The 24,075-nt window shown below is 37.1% G+C and overlaps 1 protein-coding gene across 1 annotated transcript; it reads right to left on the bottom strand.

Moving 5' to 3' along the window:
• Window positions 1-294: 294 nt before the first annotated feature.
• cabp7b (calcium binding protein 7b) lies at window positions 295-22,406 on the bottom strand. The gene is made up of 5 exons (XM_028025613.1): window positions 21,368-22,406; window positions 4,815-4,958; window positions 4,622-4,734; window positions 4,109-4,256; window positions 295-4,000 (listed from the first exon to the last, which is right to left on the bottom strand). The coding sequence occupies exons 1-5, from the start codon at window positions 21,474-21,476 to the stop codon at window positions 3,873-3,875; spliced, it is 642 nt and encodes a 213-aa protein (XP_027881414.1). The 5' UTR covers window positions 21,477-22,406; the 3' UTR covers window positions 295-3,872.
• Window positions 22,407-24,075: the final 1,669 nt, after the last annotated feature.

The raw sequence follows: 24,075 nt of genomic DNA, 5'->3' as shown, positions 1-24,075 counted from the left end.
AACTGGCATATTTCTAATTTTTTGTTTAACTGAATTTATAAAGTTAATTTAAATTGGCTGGTTGGCACAGCTCCAACTTAAAACCTGAACCAAAAACTCAGGGCTTTGGGAAGATCATTCCAGAAGCTTAATATAAACAAACTTAAGGTATTCCAACTCATGTTTGGATGAACTTTTGGGATTGCCTTGTTGGAACATCTGTCTATGTCCAAGTTTGGTCATCTAGCTGTTGAAGTGTTTTGTTTATTCATTATCACAATTTGATGCTTCCACCACCATACTTGGAAATTGCTGTTATTGTAGACAAATAATTCAGCCGTTTGCAAATGGTTTCTTCTTCTGGACATCTGCAAATTTCAGTCAAGCATCCATCCGTCCGTCTGTCCATCCGTCTGTCCGTCCGTCCGTCCATCCATTTTCTTCCGTTTATCCGGGGTCGGGTCGCGGAAGTAGCAGCTTCAGAAGGGAGGCCCAGACTTCCCTCATTTATTTTGAAGCCAATGTCTTTTTGTTTTCTCTTTGTGCCTTTTAATTAATGAGAGTGTTAAAGTTGTTTCAATGTGAACAATGACATTGATTATCAAACTTCAGAATAGGCTTGATCCTTTATGGTCCCTGAGTTTTTCAAGCACATCTCCACCAATTTTTTCTTCTAAGATTGGCAATTTGGTCCTTTTGGACTTTGTTTTGACACCTCGTGTTTACCTATGATTGATTGTTTGAACGGATGATCTTGAAATATGCAGTTGTTTTAAAAAAGCTCCAAAAAGCTGTCAGCTATTTTTCAATCTACAATTCTTCCTATGGTCTAAGCTAGTAACTGCAGTTTTATGTATTTTAGGGCTTTGCTGATGGTTGCACTTGTTATTTTATGCAACAGTGATAGAGTATTGGCAAAAACGGTTGAATATACAATATATTCAGAATCACAATGTTTTTCTAAGCCCAGGTCTCATGCATTTGCCCAATTTTCACCATATTTTCCCTTCATAATTGAATCATTTGTCTTTCTGATTTGACAGCATGCAAATGTCCTCAATAAACCCTGCATCTCTGCAGCTTTCTCACCTCTATTTATTTATTTTAGCAGAGACAAGATTTTTATTATTGCACTTGTTTTTATTGGACTACATGCATCTTGACAACACTTACAATAGTGTAAAAATTGATGCAGTGATCTTTACAGAGGCAAAAGAAAATAAAACAGCAGATATTTCTTTACTTTGTAAAATCATAGTTAATGTATCACAGTTGGATGGCACAATGCTTTGACCTAAAAGAATTACGTTAGTTAGCTGTTCAGAAATCCTTTCAAAGTCTGAATCATTTTTGACCAAGTAGACTCAATATCTTTGTAGGAGGTTTTTGGAGTGGCATTGCTTCAGTGGAACATGGTTTGTTTCTAGAATGACAAAATCCAGTTACAATTACAACAAATAGAACAACCTGTTAACAAAGTAATCTGCTCATTAGTACACCAACAGATAAAACAGGACAATATTTGTTATTACAGTGTATCACTGGACAATACAGTATTTGGCACAGTGGCTATATTTTATGTCCACACAACACTCATTTTTACATGATATGTTCACATGAAGAGGTAAAGCAATGTCATATAAATTTTTTTTTTTTGTTTACACCAAACTGCTACATTGGATAAAATATATATCTTATTGCCAGCGTGATTCTCACCTACCCATGCTGTTCACTTTGTGGTAGAGCTTTGAGAAACTGAACTGACTTAAGAAATAAGAATCATTTAGTAAAATCTGAAGAAAACCTTAAAAGTTAACAAATCTTAAAAGTTAATGTAAGTGCATGGCCTCAATATACAGAACTTGTATCTGAATGCCCAGACACATCATTTTTTTGTGCATTTTTTTGTATGTTTTTATAAAACTTTATGCATATATCGATAACAAAATAACATTGATTTAATGTCTACTTCATTCAAGTATAAGAAAATATAATGATGTCATATAATTAAATAATATGTTGTCTAAGTACTCTATGTAAATGCCAGAAAACAACTTTTCCCCCCCATGATATGTTAAATTATTGTTCACAGCATACTGCAAAGAATTTAGTATTTTGATATTGTTTGCACATTGACAAAAATGACATTTACAAGAAAATGTCAATTTTTTTTTGCAATTATCACTTAACAAATTGCATAAGTATTTGAACATATACCTCAAAGATCTATACCACCCACATACAACACACATTTATTTCTTGACATGCAAGTGTGCCGCATAGAATACATCATATTCATTTGCTATAAATATTACAGGTAATACATGTTCTAAACACGGTTCTATTTATTCTAAATGGGTCACTCTGCGGCTAAATTGTCTTTGCTGATGCTCATTTTGAAAGTGTGGTATAAATGCACAGATTTGAAATGTGCAAACTGGGATTTGAATGAATTGAAGGCAGGTTGTGAGCATAAAATCTCTTGATTTGTGCAATGGATAAGAGATCAACACTTTTCTGGGATGTGAAGTTTTAGCAGTACCCTCAAAACCTACTGGTATCCCAGTTCAAGAGGTGTGAACTATATATATATATATATATATATATATATATATATTTGTTTGCAATATCATAATCTATCACTGAAAATCTTATAAAAATGTAGCTTTTTATTTTATTTATTCCCCGGTGGGAATAATATCTCAAATTTACAGGTACTTGCTGCACCAATTGCCACACCTCTGACAGCTCCCACAAATAAATCTGATGAAATCATTTACTAATTTATACTTATTCAATTGATCAGAATATCCGATAACCTTATATTCTTTGGAGTATAAATAACAAACTCATTTGTCAAAATAGAAAGTAGAAGAAGACATGCCATTCAAGCAGATGTGTTTTATAAGTAAGAAAATAGTTGGTAGAAAAAAAAACTTAGCTTTGAAATACTGAATTGTTTTAAATAAAAATCTGAATTTCAAGAAGATAGTAGTGAAAAATCATCCCTAAATAGATGTGAAAGTGGTTCACCAGACATTAAACCAACCATAATCTCAGTGTCCAGATTTACTGTAAAGCCTAGAAAACCTGTCGGCTAACCTGAATTAAATAGAGCACATGAAGAAACCACAACATCCAGAAGGTCTGGAGAGATTACACAAATATCATAAATATCCTATAACCTTGTGATTTGGTATTGCAGACTAAAAAGGCATTATCTAACCTAAAAAACACATCTTTCCTACTTAAATGGCATGTTTTCCCATTTTTCCAGTACTAAGGATTACGTGTATCTTGGTAAGCTTTATACCTGTGTATGAAGTCATATTTAGAGTGATTGAAATTAAATCTACCTAGATACCTAGATTTGTAAGACAAAAATATACAAAAATATAAAACCAGTGGTGCCAATAAATGTGCAGTGGAATCTGGGTTTACTGTAACCTAAAATGAAACAATATGTGGTTCACATTATTATTGCTTTATTACTATCATTGGTACTTGGTTATTTGGTGCATTCCAGATGGACAGATGCTTCACTACAGAACTGAAGGATTTTATGCACCACAGCTACTCTTCAGCACATGTTGTGCTCTTGAGCTCTAGAGTATTAAAGTTACATTCTGATTTCTGCTCTAATTTCTTTTCCAAACATGTTGGTAACACTAATCAGCCCTTGTAGTTCATTTCTCATTTTCATCTTGGTAAGCTGTGAGGAGCGGTCTTTTACAACCACTGTGTGACATCATTTGATCCTTAATGCTGTAGAGAAAGGCTGTGAAAGCATAATTTCAACTATGATGTAAAACAGAAAATGAGAGCATTTTTTGGTTAATGGTTTTCTTTTTCCCCAACATAGGATCCCTTTTTGTCCTGCTGGCAACATTAATTTACTTCATTCCTCTGCGGAGCATTTGATTTGCTGCAATGAGCATGACGCTGATGATGAATGCGATCGCGAAGGCACAAATCAGGCTTTTACGCACACATGTGTGTTTTTCCTGCTGCGTTGGGCTTGCTGTGAAGAGATTTAGGAAAAGAAAAACAGCATTAGTGCATCTTTCAGTCTTAACACAGCTTGAACATGTCAAAGAAGATAAAAAAAGAGGAAATTGATTAAACATACTGTCAATGTCTACGTGAGACTCTGGACTGTTCAGGTGGTTTTCCTCAGTCATGATGATGTTCTCAATGTCTTTCATGGTGAGATGGTCACGGAAAGTGTCGTATAGGAGTCTTTTCAGCTCATCTACTGTCAGTTTTTGCATGTCGCACTGGGAACACAGAAAATAATTAGGAGGAGAAATTTCCCCTCCACTCTCCCATCCCTGATCTCCAGCTTTGATCAGAAAAGACAAGCTTGAGACACTGTTCAAAAGACAAAGGAACTCAGTTCTGTCTTATTAAATTATTTTTTTTACATCTTCCAGAGACAACTGATGAAATTTTGATTCTGGATCAAATGTGCTACATGATTAAAAAGGATTTTTTGAAGTTAAAATTACAATAAGCAAATTCCAGTATCAGAATGACTGGCAGAATTTGCTGTAATAATTCAAATTTTGCAACGTGAGAACAGCAGCCTACTCTAATTGATTGAATCATTATTCTTTAAATTATTGGTGATGACTGAGTCTACCTTCCAAAACACGGAGTCAAAGTCTGCGCCGTGGAACTTATCAGGCATTCCAGCAGCAGAGAGCTTCGGACCAAGCAACGTGACAAATTCCTCAAAGCCAACCTGGCCGTCACCTGATGAAACAGACAGAAACTTGTCACAGCAGAGTTCATGTATCAGACGGTATGCAGCAGAAAAAGAGTAAGAGACGGACCATCCATGTCAAGCCTTTGGATGATAACCTCCAACTCCACCTCATTCGGCATGTAGCCCAGCGAGCGCATGGCCATTCCCAACTCCTGCTTTGAGATAAAGCCGTTCCCATCTCTGTCAAATACCTTGAAAGCCTCCCGAATCTCTGTGGAACAAGCACATTCACAAGGTGTTATTAGTTCATATTGGCAGGTTTTTTTTCAGTCTTTTAAAGCTGTTTCAGTCACACATGATGAGTAATATATACAGGTACAAACTGTTTAAATTAGAAGTTTACAGCAAATTATGCAGCCTTTGCAGAGATTTTCAGGCAGTTCATTTTGGTCACAATCTCCCTCACCGAACCAACATGCTGTGTAGTTAAAAGCATATTTGCCTCATTTTAGTGATAAAAGCTCATACAAGTTTAATAACTCTGTTGCTTTTCTAAGTTCCTTTAGCAGCTAGCTCTACAGCAGGGCAAACTGCACTTAAACTGAGGCAAGAAAATGTGCTTGGGTTTTAGCAGTATTATTTTTGACTCCTGTCCTCTAAGTGCTACTGTCCACAAAACAGAATTGTTATACTAATACATATCATCCCAATTTTATGCTCAAGAAACATGTAGGGATAAAACAGCATGAAGTGCTGATCAAAATGTGTTTTTGTCACTTGCTACAGGTTTAATTTTTTGGAGCTTTTATGTTGCTATCTTCATATAAAACTAGTCTTTTAGTATTCCAGCAAAAAGAACAATTTATAAGCTGTTTGTTTGTGGCAGCTGTCTTGCTAAATACAGGTATTAAAGATTATTTTGTCCACATTTATAAGCTGCACCTTCTGCGCCACTTGTCACCATGACCAAACTAATACTGGTTGTAACAGGAAGCATTGAGAAGGTTTATTTGTTTCTAATTAGCTATAAACCTTCTAAATAAGCCAGGAAAATTTACGTTTATTTTCTCTTTCTCTGCATCAAAGTATTCTGTTTGAAGTGGTGAAAAAGAACAGAGCTGTACATCAAAGGCATCGACCTTCCTGGTTCTTATTGATGCAGGATCTCAAACAAACAGGCCGATTCAAATAGTCATTGAAAAAAAAGAAAAAACAGAAATTGGATTCCAAAAAAATAAATGATCTCACTCATGATTAAAAAAGCCAACATACACCCATTCTTGTTCCAAAAGAGAAGAGAAGGCAGACACTGCTGATCAAATGTATTGATTACCTGTTCGCCAGAAAGTGTGCATATATAACCAGGAGAATGTGTCGGCACAATGTCAAGAAGGAAAGAAAACATCAGTGAAGCAACTGTTGCTGCCCATGAATCTGGAAGGGGTAATATTTACCCAATTTGAAAAGTGAACGTATTTAAAACAGATATCAATCTTTGCAAAGATTCCAGGCTTGCTATAACGATAACAAACCAAATCAATACTTCATCTAGCACAGCAGTGGAAGGGTGAAGATTTAGGTTTCTTTGGCAGAATCTGGAGTAATAAACTCTGTAGTGTTCAAAAGTCAAATCTGAGGCCAGAACAATTAATCTGCAACAATCTTTTCTGGAAAAGAAAAGAGAAAAAAGGTGGTACAGTGGTCTAGTCAAACTCCAAGCCTCTACCTGATTGAATCTGTGTTCTGAATGAACAAAAGCAATGTTGTAAAGAACAATGATCCAAGACTACTCTGCAGCAATGAGAGAAATTTAGAAAATTACATATAAAAGGACTATTTCAAGTTACTATTCCTAAAGGTGGTTCTTTATCTTTGATTGTACTGGAAGTCAAGGAAACTATAGTTTTTCCATGTATTTATATTAAGAAAGTCAATAAACAGGCAATGGGCTGAAACAGCTAAGGAAATCTGATAGGAAGAACAGACAATAAAATTTAATTCATGAATCAAATCTACCCCAGTCTAATGCATGAGTAATGTGGGCTTAGTCATTCTCTGCCATCAAGTTTCAAGATGACAATTACCTAAATGTTTGGACTTTTTCCTTTCCTGAGTATTGGCTCCAAAATAGACATTCACTGAACCGTGCTCAAGTTGAGTGCTTTTACAATAAATAGAGCTCATTTGCATGCGCATATGTAACTTTGCTAACATAATTTGCATGCAAGCGAAGAAACAGGAACAATTTATCTTGTGTGTACATAAATCACTGGAACCTAGCAGACAGATTGAGGTGTACTGTACTAGTTTGAATTTATACGCTGGAAAAAAATAATTTTCTCACAAAAAGTGAGTAAATTGAGGTGCTTCTGGTCAAGCGACACGCTCTTTACACTACCTTGACATATCAGGCGTAACATATTTGTCTAAATTACAGCCAAGATCTCTGCTTGAGTTTCCTTATCTTCCCGAAGCACCATCTGAGAGTCAGTGTCGCGACCTCTGGTGCCAGCGTCAAATAATGAATTTAGCCAGCCAGCTGGGCAGCAGCCACACTATTGATGGATTTACTTGTGAAGAAGCGTTTTCAGAAGGACAAACGGATAGTAGCTTTTATAAGGAAAATATATATCTGTTTATGTGTTTCAAGAAAATATTAAATAACTGCTAAGCTTTAGATGCTAATGTTTCTGTTGCATTAAGATAAATTAAATGATTACAAAATATAAATGTTTAAATAAGTTTCTGGTGTTTTATTTGAACACAAATACTACCAAAGTAAACTGAAATTCAAAATCACAGCAAAAAGCAACTTAATCCTTTCAACATATTTTAAGAGTATGAAACATTACATTTTTAATGCATCATTATAACTCCTTAACAGAAAAGCCTGATGCAAGTAAAGCACAAAGAGAGCTGTAAATAACAATAGAATAAAAAGAATAAAAAATGCCAGATATTAAAAAGGGAGGTTTTATCTGTCAGCTGAATGCATTCAACACACTCAGCTTTGATTGTGTCCTTCATCTGACAATCTGCATAACCTTGCAGTGCTACAAGCTTTCAGCAGCTCAGTGATCTAAAGTCAAGGCCAGCTCACTTCTTCTGTATGGATTCACTGAATTACAAAAAACTTCATCAGCATTTGCTCTAAAACTGTACCCAAGGTCTAAATGGGGGGAAAAAACCCTACTGTACAGAAATTCTAGAAAAAAGGTTAAATAATAGGACAATAAGAAAAAAACCATACCGTTAGTTGTTCTACTGTATTTGAAGTACTTAAAAACAGCAGTGCACTAAACCAGTACGATAAAAAATGAAATGAGAGCAAAAATGTTGAAGCCTTGATAATGTTTTGCTAACACTCACAATGTAATTCTATGGGTTTTATATGTTAGAAAAATAACAAAAACATCTGTTTCTTTATGTAAAAGTTCAAAAACGGTTAGTGGTGGAACTTGGTTTACTCTACCAGTTTAATAAACTGTAGAACCTACTGTATGTTTTAAACTGCGACATATCAGCGCAGAGGGTTGACAGGGCGTAACGATTGGTATAAACTGAGGGCCCTTAATCTTATGTCTGAAACTGACCTCCTAACTAAATAAAGCCAATTAGTGAGTTTCGGAAAGGGAAGGTCACATTTTTTCCCTCTGTGGTAAAAAGTAACCGATTTCTCCTGTGTTCAGAAACCTGGATGATGTTTAAAAAAAGGATTCACTCGAATGACAAAGTTTCTATAACTGTGATGTCATAGTTGAGCTTCTTTACCTTTAGTGGCAATTAAAGCATTCAGAGATATTAAAAGTTGGTATCAAATGATTACCTTTATTTAAGAATATTCTGCAAGCGCTTTAATCTCTCCAACTAACATATAACATAGCACTAGCCTTTCTAAAATGTCCTATTGCTGATTGTTTCCTGGGTTGTTTTATCTTGTCTGTGTTTATCTTGAAAACACTTTAAGTTATTTTTATTTGACTGGATCTGTAACTCGAGAAAGATCAGAGAAACAAGGACAATTTATACTTTATATCCCTCGAGTATATTTCAATCGCTTTGTTTCAAACACTAGAAAAAATAAATCTGGGTTTAAAGGTCTGCTGACCTTTCATTTGAACTTAAACTGAACATGAAGACCAACAGATCACACTGACCTTTCTCACCGTCCCACAGTCCGGATGAATGCTGCACAATGTTGAAGCTGAAAACATCAATCACCAACTGGCTCACATTAAAAGTTGATGCCAAGATGCCAACTGCTGCAGACTGGCAGAGTATAAGTCCTTCCAGCCCGAGGCAGAAAAGTGACTGAAGCCCCAGCTTATAGATTATTGGGGAAATCCCAGATTTTCAAGCCAGATGAAGAAGAGGAGACTCCACTTGAAACTCTAATGATTGTGTTGTAGTTGACAGGAATAAGGGCCAGAAGTCAAAAAAGAGAAGGGGAAGGTATATAAATGTCCTGTGATTGGGAATCGAGCTGCATTGAGGATTGGTGCCTCCATACCTAAAAAGCAGCCATCTTATCTTCTCTCTTAAACAAAAACCCCAACGTAGCTATTGGAGCAGTATGTCTGTATTCTTTGACTCCTTTCTATTCTCTCAAACACCAGCTGCTTGCAGCAGATGGCTGCTCACAGTGAGTCTGTTACTGCTGGAGGATTCTTCCTGCCAACAGAGAGTAGTTCCTCTCCACTGTCACTACATGCTTGGTCAGGATTAGGAATTGCCAGGGATTCAGTCCAGATAGCTGTGCTTCCCTTTCGATTATTACATGATCAGCCTGACTGGATTGGACTAGAATTGGGACCAAGTTGGACTGCATATTGTTGTAATATTGATGTTTGCTTACAATTTTAGCTTGTTCCTGTCTAATTAAGTCAAGATGAAGATAGTTTTTTAGTTTCTAACATCAAACAATCCCAAAAAGAACAACAAAAAAAGTTAATTCATTGGGTAATTAAAGGCTTACACCTAATTATTTCCTACAATTAAAATGTTCAGAAAAAGGCTATCGGGAAAAAGAAGTATCACTGGGATCAGCTATAGAACTGATCCCGGTAGTTTTGCCATTGCTTGTGCACCTTTTGAAACCAAACTTTTCCTTCCTCTTAACTTTCCATCAATTTGCTCAGACACTATTGTCTGTAATCAGCTGGCCTTTTTAAAAATGATGTTTCTTACAGGACAACTCTCAAGTCAAAAGTCTACTCCACTGTCCTGTGACATATAACATGGTGACATCATATTCTTTCTGCATTAGGAATGATTTTGCAATTGGTTGTACAGTCTATCCTTGTCATGAGTATATCTGTGTCTGGTGGTTCTTCTGGTGGTTCTGGCTCCACTAGCAGTGCTCACCTTGATTTTGGTTAACAAGGCTCTGTAGGTTGAGGATATCCCTGCTGCTTGTGGAGCTTTTCCAGCCCATGACATCCTTCCACTTGACTTTATGTTAATGTGCTTAGATAGCACGCAGCTTTTAAACAATGACCTTTTCTAACTCGACCTCGGGATGTCAGTGATGGTCTGCTGGATAGCTGCCAAGTCAGCAGTTTTCCCATGATTGTGCAGGCCATTGAATATGTTTTTCTGTATCATCCATCCCTTTTATTTGTCCAAAGAAATACTCAAATCTTCTGAGAAACAAAATTTTCAGTTTTCTGCTAGCTGTATTACATAGTGATGAAATTGAACAGAAATAAACTACTCTATATTATAAATATTGTTGGCTTTTGTGATTTGAATGTCTGCTTTTCTCTGCAGTGCAAACTGTGGAAATCCCTGTGACAGTTGGTGACTTCTAAACAAACAGCAAACATTATCCTTGAGAGAAGGCATCCACCAAGCATCGGGAACACCCCACTGGGACTGTCCAGTTTGCTACATAAAACCCTCCTCACCTTCACTAACGATCATGACACTGAGCGATATCGTAATAGACTCGATTCAGCATGAGGTAGATGAAGTCTCTGCTCCACAGGAACCCAAACTGAAGAGAACAACAGGCAGCACCTAAGCATTAAAAGTTACTCTCTGTACAAATACCCAGCAAAGATTTTTCAAAATGTTTTATGTCAAATTTGTGTCAACTTTACGTGACTCTGAACTAGATTAGCAATGACATTATCTGTTCATTTTTCAAAACTGAACAGCAGATTAGAAAAAAAAAGAATAATTTTCCTCAGTTAATTGCACTCAGTGAAGATCAAACAGGAACATTTGAGTCAGTCTTAGGAAGAAGAAAGACATTCTTTAAAGAGATGAAAGAGATGTAAATTAAAACATTTTTTCCTAAATCAAAAAGGCATCCTTTCACATCCAGAGGTGATTTAAGTCACTTAAGAAGAAGCTTGTTTTCCCCTCTAAAAGTTATATAATAAATATATTCAGTTGTAGATGAGTCAGAGGCTTGTCCTGACAATATTTTCTGATTAGAACTGAGATGAAAACATGAGTCATAAATAAATATCAGCGACAGCAGAAACAACTCAACTAATGCTGCAAAAATGTGTCTAGATGCAATAACTCTATATCCATATAAACACCACTCTGCGAATGTTACAAAAATGTTAAAGCATTGCAAAGACTCCTTTTATGTTTAGGTGAGAGCTAATTCTTTCAAGACCTAAATCAACAGAATAACAAGAAAATGTATTAAATAAAATATATTTATTAGTTGAAACAGCTCAAGTAGTAGATAACAAATCAAATTTCTTTTTTGAGGAGGGAGGTGGAGTCGCTTCGGACTTTGCCAAATTGTCCAATACATTAATAAAGAGCTTTTTTTAATCACATTGCTGAAGGCTTTTCCCCCCCACAAAGTTGCTAATCAAAAATATCAAGATCATTTTCAAGTAAAATTTGTTTGTATCCGGGTGAAGATCTAAAAGTTGCACGGGAGTTGCAATAGAAATTTTGTTGAATCCGGTTCAATGACAATAAATGCTATCTATCTATCTATCTATCTATCTAGAAAGGACTTTAAATAAATCTGTTGTTGTTTTTTTCAATTGTGTGATCCATCCTTAAATTTCAGTAAATCAATTCAATGGCAAAAAAAAAACCCAACAAAAAACCCGAACAAATCCAAAGGTAGCACAATTTCTGTAATGTAGGCCAACAATATTTTCCCCATTTGTGCTAACAGGATGGAAGATAGATTTTTAGAATATTTCATAAAGCTGTTGAGACAGTGAGATGTATCTTTAACCATTTCTCATTGCATAATTTATCCAGATCATTCAGAGTCCTGAACTCTTATGAGCTCTTCCCACACGTTACCTTTAGGGATTTAGGGGAAGGCACTGAGAGGAAGGCTAATTTGTTTCTGGTAAATAATTTCTGAGTTGATCTGGCTCGGTATTTTGGCCTGACCTGCAGCTGTTTCCCAGGCTTCACCTAACTTTTCGTCAACATTTCCTGGTGTTTCAAATGATCTGTGATGCCATGCACTCTAAACCTGTTGCCAGGTTCTTTGGATGAGAAACTGGCCCACAGCATCACAACTCCTCTTCTGTACTTAACAGTGAGTGAAGAAATCTTTGTCATGTCATATTTATATCCCAGGGAAGCAGAAAGTAACCTTTTGGATGTTAGAGCTGTTGTTAGGAGTAACAATAAGTGTTGCATCTGTTATTTTGTCAAAAATAAATAATCCTTAACATGGGATTCCCCTCATCATCAATAAATAAATACACTCAAATTAAAGGTGGGAAAGCAACCAATTTGTCTCCATCTTTATGTAAAGGTGTGACAAATTATCTTTCAATGGCCTAAACAAATAATGGCAGTAGAAATATTTAATTTGATAACTTCTGCTTTTTTTTTTCTCCACAAACTGACTGTAATTCCCTCCAACAATAACCAACTCATGCAGAGTTACTTGACAGCAAGTGGTTGTGCTATGGAAAGCCTGCAGCTAAAAAAACTCCTGCTGTCAAAAGGTATTTGAATTCGCCACCTGGTGCTCTCATTAGTCTCAAATTATGATTACAAGTCACACATTTCACATGTTCCCTTAGCTAAGTAATTACTTACACTTTTGTGAAGCTGTTGCTCTTTTGGTCAAATTTGCTTTTTAAAAGATATTTAGTTTATTCTGCACTGATTAATGTTCTCATTGTTGACAATTTTCATTGTCAACAATGAGAAAACAGAGTAAAAAATATTCTGTCCTGCTGAAAGGGTGCTGATAAAAAGCCTGTTTGATGTTGGGTCAATATATGACCTCTTTTATGTGCCTCTCATGTGGTCATAAGTTGGTATTTATGGGTTGCCTGAACTGCAGCTGTTGTTCAGTGCAGAAAGATCAAACAGATTTTATTTGCTTGTCCAGCAGCCAGATATGTTTTTATGAGTTAAGTTCTGTCTCATAAATGAGAACCTGACTAAGAAAAGGAAAATAAATGGAGAGTTGGGACAAATGCATACAAATAATACAACAGAAATTTTACATCAAAATAAAATGCCACAGCGTTCAATTTTTATACATCACAGTTTTAAAAGCTCGTTGTTGTGTGTTCAATGAAATAAATCAAGACTGCCTCCTAAAACCAAATGAGAGCTGGACAGGAAATCCCACCAAAGGTTCAAATTTCCATCAACACACATTAATACACAAATGTAGTACATTCATCTGCTTCCAATTTTACTGCAAAGAAGCAGCATTTGTCAGCACAAAAGAGGACAGCTTTGCATACAAAGTGGAAGACTGCACTCCACTACAATGCTGTACGTCTGGGGGATTCTCCTTCTGGCTGCGAACTATAAATATTGCTCACATCCTCTGTCATCAATGCACCAAGGAGCGCTACAAGCTCGCAAACACCTCCTGGGCAGTAAATGCCGGGAAGTCACAACCGCTCAGCCATAAAACGACTGGCTTATCTGTGTCAACATGTGCGGTAGTTAACATGTCTGCCTGTTCAATGCAGGTTATTGATTTTAGTGCGTGGAATCCAATGGGATTCTTTATCTTTACTGTCATGTCATAATTTTGGCTTGCTCTTTTTCGTCAAATTGCCGTGACAAATTTCTGTGGGACTGTGTCGAAATTGAATAAATTGCAGAATATTCCTGAAGAGTTAATCACGGCGGGATTTGTGAAACATGTTTTATCGCTTGATCGTTAAAACATTTAAAATATAGAATCATACAGTAATGTAACATAGAAATGTGAGGGTTTATTTCTCTGTTATCACCACACATTAACTGAAATATTACGGCTATATTTAGTTTCCCCAAATGGTCATTTATAATGGCTTTAGATCCAGCTTTTAATATAGCCCTCATTAAATGGGGAGACACTTGGCAAAGAACGATGTCCACTTTAAGCAGAGTCCACACTCCATCAAGAGGAAAGATCCCAAATAAATGTGGCATGATACATCATTTAGTTCCCATAAAAAGCCTGAATGTTTTAAAAAGTTTAATTAAAGGTCTCTTCATATAGAAAGAGTGCTCATCCAAAACACTTTATAGGTCAAATAACATAACTTAGAGTTAAAAAAATTCTAAGCATCTGGAAAATGTTAGACATAAATCCCAATCAGTTTTCACGCTTCTCCCGCCCAATAAATGGAAGTGTTTGATCCCAAAGAATGATAAATTCTAAATCAGTGTTGACCTGCTTTGTAAGAAAAGTAATTCTGGATGAACTTACAATATTTTTAAAATAACAAACAGTTGCAATAATGTCCTATAGTTAAATCCTAGTGAAATGAAAAACTGATTCTGTGTAACAAAATGGGACTTTCCACTGTTGCCATTCACTAATGTTTAGTGTAATTTAAAGTTGACTGTTTGGGTGACACAGTAGATCAGAGCATCAGAATAACAGTGCTCATCAGAAATAAAGCTGCAATGTCTGTCATGATCCTTGGAGGGCATTTTTTGTACTTTGTATTTTTGACTTTTTGTATGTTTGACTTTTTTTATTGTGATAGTTTTCTTGTCTGCTGTGTTCTAATTACTTGTAGCTGAGATTTGTTTTTGTAACTTTCATTCTTGATTTCTTATCCGCACTTGTGTTTGGTCAAGCATGCTTCTCAGCTATCAAATTTATTATTTTATCTTCTGTTCTCTCTAACATCCTGTTTTCCTTATAGCTCCAGTCTGGTTTATTGATCTTGTTCGATTTACATTAAGTAATTACTACCACACTGTACAGGCAACCGATTTTCATTCATTCCTTGTCAGATCCTCTTGTTATAATCTCAGATTCGCGTTCCTTGTTTTTGTGACCTTTTGGAGATTCTTATTTCATTTGAGTTACAACAGAAATAAAATGCCACACAGTTCAAAACAATAAAATCCCTATTTAATAGTAATTGCAAATAGCTATTATGTAGTTAAAAAAATACTCTGTGAGAGTTAATATTAAGATCTAACACTGAATTAGTGTTAGTAAGTGTTAAATGATTAACTCAAGCAGATTTGATATTTGACACTTAATTAAAGTTAAGTTGAAATGTCTTGCTGCTGAAATGTGCTATACAAATAAAATTTGATTGATTGATTGATTGATTATGGTACCAACTCTCCAAAAAGAGTTAAATTAAAACTTCCTGGTGTGGACCCATATAGAGACTTTAAAAGTGTTGAAATAAAATCTGACAGAGTTAATTTGGGCCTGCTGGATAAGTCTGGCAGCTCGTATCTCATTTCTCAATATTTCTATGACTTCCTCTTTATCGATGGGAAAATCGCTGCATGATTCTTCACTTCATGTGTTCATGTTTGAGCTGGAGATGTTGCTATCACTGCTTCATTCCTCAGTAACCATTGTGTATTGCATTAATGTTGTTCTTGGTGCTTTAAACACAACTTGTGACTCAATTCTTACGTGTGAGGGGTTCACTGTCAAACTTTTCAACATATTTGTTTTCATGCGATACAAATATAATCAAGTTTATAGAGTCGTGTGTCTTAACAATTAAAACAAAAACATATCGGGGTTTCTGATAGGGGCATAAAGTGCAGAAGGTGAGAGAAAAGGGCCTGAAGTCTCGCCGCTGGCCCGACCCACTCAGGTAACCATCTGCTCAGACAGTATCCCCTGGAAAGAGCAGACCCATTAGGCGCTGTAAGCACTACATCTGCCTCTTTAAATCTCTCCAAGTGAAGACAATATCCTCTCCCATCAGGTCATTACATTAGTCTGATCCTCACTGCTGTCACTGACGTGTTTGTTACGGTTCTGCTGGAAAATGTGGAAGCAGCACTCAAGGTGATAGTCAATTTATTACACTTATGATTGGTATTCATGTAAAATGCCAGCTTGAATAGAGCAAAGGTCTTGAGATGCCAGAAATAATGAGATCATCTTTGTGGATATGGGTTAAATAGAATAGTCGCCCATGTTTTATTAATTTCAACAATTCAAATTAGGCCTTAAAACATATAATAAATAATTCTGTGCTGTGGCACTCTTTTTTAATAAGTAATTTCTTCCAATTATTTTTATGCCATTTGACTTTTTTGTTGCCACCCAGAATATTTAGAAAAGTAGGTCAAATAGATTATTTCTATTAGAAAATGCTCCAGATTTGTGAATGTAATACTGATTCTGAAAGTGATCATTTAAGAAAAAAGTTAATTATTCTTGTCAAATTATACATACACTGATTGCAGACATTAATGACAAATTAATTTGGTTGGTTATTGAGCTGTTTTGGGATGATTAAACTACAAACAATTTTCTTTGAAAGTTTGATTAAGTTGGGATTTTATTCAATCCACTCAAAGTTATACGTTTACACTCAAATAAATGTATATACTGTGACAAGTTTATTCAAAATTGTCCTATTCTCACTGTAGATATACCAACAAGCATCAAGACGTTCTACAGAAGCACCATAGAGAGCATTCTGACCAGCTGCCTCTCTGTGTGGTGTGGAGGCTGCAGTGCCTCCGACTGGAAGAACGTGAGGAGAGTGGTGCGGACAGCAGAGAGGATCATCGGGGCCCCCCTTCCCTCCATCCAGGACATTTCATCCCAGCGCTGCATGTCCCGAGGCCGAAACATCGTCAGTGACCCCTCAGACCCCTACCATGGACTGTTCTCCCTGCTGCCCTCTGGAAAGAGGTTCTGCAGCATCCGGTGCAGGTCCACCAGGTTCCGAAACAGCTTTTTCCCACTTGCCATCAGACTACTGAACTCTTAACTGGACTGCACTTAAAATCTGGTCTCCACTTCATACCTTGCACATGTACAGAGCTAAATAACTTCTATTTTACTGTCAGTCCTGCTCTTTATATTTTATATTTAGATTTATATTCATGCCCTGCGACAGACTGGCGACCTGTCCGGGGTGTACCCCGCCTCTCGCCCGGAACGTAGCTGGAGATAGGCACCAGCGACCCTCCCGACCCCATTAGGGACAAGGGTGAACAGAAAATGGATGGATGGATGGATGGATTTATATTCATATTTTATACTGTATTTTATTTTATTCTGGAGTAACCTCACAACATTGGAAGCTCAAAACACTGTCCTGAGCCGTATGCAATGAAATTTCGTTCTGTATACACCCTGTGCATGCAAAATGACAATAAAGTCAGTGTAAGTCTAAGTCTAAGCATCATTGTGGCTGAATATTTGAGCACAAAGATTAGCATTCACTTGAATTGCTGCTTTCCTGGCACAGAACCAGCTTTTAAGCATTGTTCATTAATTTCCTATTGAATTGATGTCAGGGCTTTAAATTGAGCCTCTTTCGTCCCTTCCAAAACCAGTTCTGAAACCAGAACTGCTTTGGATACCAGACTGTAATCATCCCATCCAAACTGGCTCCCTCAGTGAAAGGAAATTGGTTAAGGTGCTTCATAACAATGTACACAGTCATATTCAATAAATTATAATATATGTTCTGATGAGGCAGATTTTTATCAGATTAAAAGTCTCTTGTAAAAATTGATCACTGTTAAGGTGTGTTTTACTTAGGGATCAAGTTTCTGAAATAAATGGACATTTCAATAATTTATTGACTGCGTCATAAACACCAGAAGATGCTGGAAGAACACCAGCATCACTGTCCACAACGAGGAATGTTTTAAGTCCCCTGAAAGCGTACTGACCAAGTAAAAAACATTTTCCACCTTCACGGTCGACTAATGTTTACAGCTGCCCACATGGAGAAGCAGAGTAGCTTCTGGAAGTAATGAGACAAATGTTGAGTTATTTGGACATAATAAAAGGGAGAGTGTTTGAAGGGTTCAAAGTGAAGTTTGTCACTCTAACATCTGTCAAAAATGGAGGTGGCAGCATCATGCAGAGGGAAAGTTTAACTCCCACTGATACTGGAGAGTCCACAAAGCTGACAGAATATTGAAAAAGGAGAAGGATGTAGAAATTTGTCAACCCTGCCTCAAATCAACTCATAAACTGTTGAAAAATTGACCAAATTTGGAAATAGGCAAGAATTAACCTTGTTCTAATTGAAAATCTATTCTATTCTGCTTGAAAACTGAGTCAGTAGGATAAGAAAACAGGTTAAATGTCCAGCCAAAACTATGACAAAGACCTGTAGATAGCTTTTATTTGCTGTATTCAGAAAGGAAATGTAAAGAAAGAGAAGGAAAGACTAACAGCCTCCATATTCGGATTGCCTGCTCCTTTACACCAAGTGCTGCCCTTTAATTCTTGTCATAAAAATCCTCATAGTTGAATGTTTTATAATTATAAAGATTATTTTCTAGCATAGTAAAAATGCCACGTGTCAAAAGGGAGACACTGATGACTCTTCTTTATTTAGTAAACATTTATTCAGTTGCACATAAAGTGACAGCTGTGGTATTTTCAAGCTGTGAACCAGCCTGCACTGCTGTCAAAAGGTGGAGTAACACATGTGCCAAATTCAGGACTCGCAGGAGGCAGCCTAGAGGGAAACCAAACACCTTTAATTAAAAGCTCGATAGAAAACCCCCAAGAAGGATTCTGGGCGGAAAATTTCAAGTCAACAGGTGTCCTGACCGATTAAACAATCACGAACCAAACAGAGGAATTGCCACAATGAGCTGCTAGGGAACAAAGCAGAAAAGGAAATAATGTGAAAAAAAAACTAGAAAGAAATTAACCATTTGAATTTGATTAGAAGAAATGTATGTATGGGGTAATAAACAAAGGAACAGAAAACAAACAAGAACACAGAATGTAAAGGGACAATAACTTTATCAACAAAATCCAGAGATATTTGTTCTGCTAACTTTAACTATCCAGCCAAAGTTCCTGGATCCACACATACACGAGGAGAGCATGCAAAGTTCTTGCAAGCCAGGAGGTTTTTGCTGCAAAGTGGCAGGGCTAGCAGCGAGATAAATAATAATATTAAAGAACCATGTCAAATGATATGAATTTTCATAAATTTACTAAGTGGAATTTGTGCTTTGAATAAGCTGAATTTTACTTAAATTTACTCTCTTTTCTTCTGTACTAATTTAGCTTAATGTTTATTTGTTCAAATGCAACAGACCTGGTCCATACATATTTTTCTAATTTATTTCAGATGTCCTTCTACTTCAGCCTGACAGCTTTAATTTGTGGGATTTGCTGTTTGAAAATAATGTTTTCACACATCTCGGCATAAAGAGTGTGACTTACTGCTGGCTCACTGTCGCAATAATAATTTCCATTTTTCTAAAATGAATCTCTTGAAGTTGTTTATCTGAGGCACTTAGTTTTATACGCTGACCATTGTGCAACATTTCTCTTTGCACAGGATGCAAGGTCCCTCTGTCCTTGTGTTGTTTGTCAGTGTGCTTTATTTTCCACGTGTCCCTGCCACAATGTCACCGAGAGAAATTCCCGCTGATTTAATCACATATCACTGTCTGTGTATAAATTATTCATATAGAGTAAAATATATATACATATATACATTTATATGACGGAAGAGGTGCAGTTAAAGCATATGTGTCAGAATCATTTTGACGGACTGGTGTAATAAATGATTTTACAAGCACCCAAACTGTAATGATGATTTTAACATGTAAAAATTGCCATCACAGCATGATTGAAAGAGTTAAATTAATGAAAGTTTTTATTTGCTATCTACTGTAACTGTGAGCTGCAATCAGGTTTGGGGATGTAGAGCTAACGGGGTGAAACTCAGTATGCTAAATCTGACTGGGAATATCTACCAAAACCTTCCACGGGTAGAGCAGTTACTCTAAATATGATTAGAGGAGCGTAATTACATGAGATGAGCAATCAGTGAGCTTCTATGTTGCATTAATTACAGATTTTGTGGATAAACCGGTACTTATATGCTGATTATCTTAGATCTTTTTCGTAGAAAGTTGGAATTTTTCTTAGGAAAACACAGGACTGCAGCGCTGACAACATTCATTTAGACACTCCTGCTGCAGTGTGTGTCAAGGTGGTGCAGGAGAGGCATTAAAGGGCAGGTGGGAGCTTGCAGATTCATGCCCACAGACGAGTCCGAGACCTGTTAGACAGAGGAGAAAAAACTGAAACCTGCTAGTTTCACTCAACTAAACTGAGTGAGGTTCCCTGTAATTAGCAGAAAATTGCTGTTTGCGAAGCAAAGTTAATCTACCTGTGCATTACGTGCTCAGTGAATATTTTCTGGGTAAATAAATTAAGGTTTAATTGGGCTGCCTGATTGTTTTGCATATTTAATGACTCTAAATTATCAAAAAAAGCTTTGTCCTTACAAAAGGCGTGTCACAGTTGTTCTAAAATCCTGCTTGTCCATAAATTCAATCATTTAATTAAATTGATGTCCTCACCGCAGATTGTGGATTTTCAATGTCAAAACTGGTTCAAAGCAAGGGCATGCTGTTAAATGTGGGCAACCTATAGACAAAAGAAGAAGAAGATGAGGAAGGGAAGGATTGGGGGAAAAAAAAGACTGTGATATCTAATCTTATCGTGTAAATCTCTTTATTGCAGTCTGCCTGGCTCTGTTCCTATTCTCTGCCAGCTATGCTTTCTCCTTCTGAGAGCCACTTGGCAAAACAAAACCACCATTTCTAACAGAGAAGCACCCGGGTTACAATTGCAGCTTCTACTTTATTGGATAGTTTAAGAAACGTGTGACATTGCTGGTCTTTTTTTTAAAGTTTATTTACTCAAAATCAAAGAATTCAGAGTTGCAATTCAAAAGTCCCCCACAATCCCCTCCCTCAAAGGTGTGTAACACTGCTTTTAGCCTGGAGAAGAAGATTAATATTATTCAAAGCCACAACTAACCAGACCTCTTTCTGGACCCCAGTTTTGTCACTTGGATTAAACCCAAATCACTTACAACCATGCTGGATGCAATTAAGATGTTTCCCCGAGACAAATCAATTCTCGTAAGATGAATAAATGTTCTTCTATTGATTTATCCAGTTTTGTGATAGTCAAAAAGCTAATTGTGCATCTTGGAAAAACTGATTCTGACCTCAAGGCATGTAATTTCTTAGTCCTGCCTTGAGAATGTGCACAATCCTTTAAATCCACCTTCTGTTTCTTCTGTCTTTAATCCTCCACACTCTGTGCACAATGAGATTTCTTTTTGGTTACAAGGAAGACGCGCACAGCCAGAGGAGCTCTCCGGAGTGCTGAAAAGCTGCATGAATTCAGGCACCCCACCTCTCAAATCTCACAACAACAGGTTGTAACCACCAAACACTTCCACAATTAGTTAAGCAAAATGTGCCAAAGCTCACCTTCCACCTCGTCCTCGGGCAGGTGAACTGGGGTCCGGTAAGAGAGGACATCTGGGATAGTGCAAAGCCCCTTGTACATGAACCTGGTGGTCACGGCGCGCACTGGCATTTCTGCGAGGGGAAAGCAACAACCGTGTCGAGATCTTCATAGAGCCTCGCTCTCCGGAGTTTTGACAGACCGTCGGCTACAGTCCCTGATATTTTCGGGAAAATATCAAGCAGGTGACGATTGGGGAAAATCACGCTGCGTAAAGTTCACCTTCACGGCACGTTTTTGTGTTGGATAATAACAGCGAAAATCGGGGCGTGTATCCAAAAGGCAGACTGTGAATTGGCCTTTGGGTTCAATGCATAGCCTGGCATCAGCTTTCTGAAAGCCAACTGTAAAACAAAGACGGTTTGACAGAAATGGCACGTAAAACTTTTACCACGCAGCCTGTTGAGCTCAGCTCTGTGTTCTTGCGTCGACCGACCAGATGGTAATCTAAATAAATCCAATATAACAAAATAGAACGGAATGCATTTATTTCTTTTTTTCCTCTCCTTGGAGTTTAAGCAAACAATAATAAAACTGGGAAATGAAAATCGCTACAAAATGAATCCAGCCATGGGTCTTACTGGCTCCTATTTCGCATCTTGTTCTTTCGGTCTGTTCCTGGCAGAATCTAGTTCACTTTTCTCCCCCCATTTCGGCATCTTGACAAAAGACGAGAAATGAAAAAGCAAAAAAAAAAAAAAATTCGATGACAGAGTGTGCGCTTCTGTAAAAGCAGATGGAGCAGCAGCAGCAGCAGAGGAAGCGATAGCCTTGATTTTACCCCAGTAAACGAGGCTGGAATGAAATCTTCGTCATCTAATCCTATTTGTTTCCCCGCGGAGAGCAGTTTCAAGGGAATCCTGGGTGACCCCCGCTCATCTGATCCAGACACGCTGTATGTGGCGGCGCTCCGCTCTCTCTCTCCCCAGCCGTCTGCTCCAGCCACATGTAGTCATAATGAAGCGTGCTCTCTTTCACACTGCCGCTCCTCCTCTCAAGTCACCACCTAGAATAACATTATCTGTTTTTTCTCCGCACACTCCTCCAATTTGCGGAGGTTAAAACGGCACAATATATGCGCAGCGCACCAAAAGAGTGCCGATGTTTTGCAACAGGTGAAGCTCGACTTACTCGATTTGCAAAGAGCAAACCGGTCAAAAAGGAGAAGATATACACTCATCCTCATTTAATATGTTAAATTCCACACATTTCGGTTGATTAGGTACAACATAAATTAAGCATGTAGCTGCAAATAAACATGCATACAGACACGCAAGAAGGGAAAATGTCAATGGGAGCTCATGGGAAACTCTGCTCTAGAAAATGATCATTCTTTAGTCTTGCCATTCAAAACTCTTCCATCATGATGAACTCAACGTGCTTGAACTTCAGGTAAAGGAGCATCTCAACAAACTGTAACACCATCCAAATGTCTCGCCAGTAAATAAAATGAAAAATATCAATTTCATCATATCAATTCATTAAATGGAGAGGAATGTATATCTACAATTTTGTCAAATTTGTTAATTATGCTAACAGCTAATGGAAACTCAAAATTCAAGTCCTCAGAAAAAAAACAAAAAATAACAATAGAAAGTGATTTTATTTTAATTCCATTCAAAAACCTTTATTTATTCAATTTAGTTGATGAATTATTAAGGAAGCCCAGTTTCCTTTTATAGCTGGCTTTTCTGCATTGTTGGGTCTTGTGTCTCTAATCTTCCTCTTGATAATACCCAATAAATCCTTAATGGTGTTGTGGTGTGAGCAGGTGCCAAGTCCTGCTGCAAAGTGAAATCAGTCCCTATAAAACCCGTCAGCAGTGGAGAAGTATAACGCTTTTGGCAGGTTGTTTAACAAGGCTGATAGCTATTCATTGACACCATTTTTATCTTACTCATGCCACAAATCCACATTCATGGTTTAAACAAAGGACATTGATGCTTCCTATGTATTGTCTTCACTGCTTTTTAATAAGATTTTACTGAAACAGCTTCTTGACCACTTTCAAATGATCCACTCGTTGTCTTCATCTGTTCATGATGTATATTTTTATTTTCTTTTTCTTTTCCTTTCTGTCCTGGCTGTGCTGAAATATCTCTCAGACATGCAGTATCTCAAAATCCATTTTCTGAAAATGGGAGGTAATTTTAACTTAAATGTTTATGTCTTTATTGCTAAACAAATGTCTTCTCAGACTGGAGAAGCTCCGCTTTGTCTTTTCTCTGTCGCCAGAATATTATCCTAGGAAAAAACTGGTTTATTTGTGGAAATCGTATTGAGCTGTCAGTCCTGCCTTTCATTGCCCACTTTTCAGTAGTTTTGTCCTCCTTCACCGACCCACTTGCGTCACTTGCTTGGTGGGGGGGTTTAAATTAAAATCTCCAGACCGCCCCATGCTGGCTTGAAATGCTTTGCTTGTCTTGTACCATCTTTTCCCTCCATAATCACCACCGACCAACCACCCAGCCTTTTCTCTGTCCTGCATACTGAAAGCATCTTCTTGATTCGTGCAGGATGCATCTCGTGAAGAAACACACATTCTAAAAAGTTTCCCTATTATTTTATAGCCTCTGGATTTAAATAAAAAATTTTTATTTTAAAATATAATTTGTGATGGGTACAGTTCAAAGCCTTCACTGTTTTTAGAATAAAACAGCCTTCGGTCGTT

Source organism: Xiphophorus couchianus, chromosome 8 (assembly GCF_001444195.1).
Source record: "Xiphophorus couchianus chromosome 8, X_couchianus-1.0, whole genome shotgun sequence".
Lineage (NCBI taxonomy): Eukaryota > Metazoa > Chordata > Actinopteri > Cyprinodontiformes > Poeciliidae > Xiphophorus > Xiphophorus couchianus.
The sequence above is the reverse complement of the archived record's forward strand: the minus strand, read 5'-3'. Positions and strand labels throughout refer to the sequence as shown.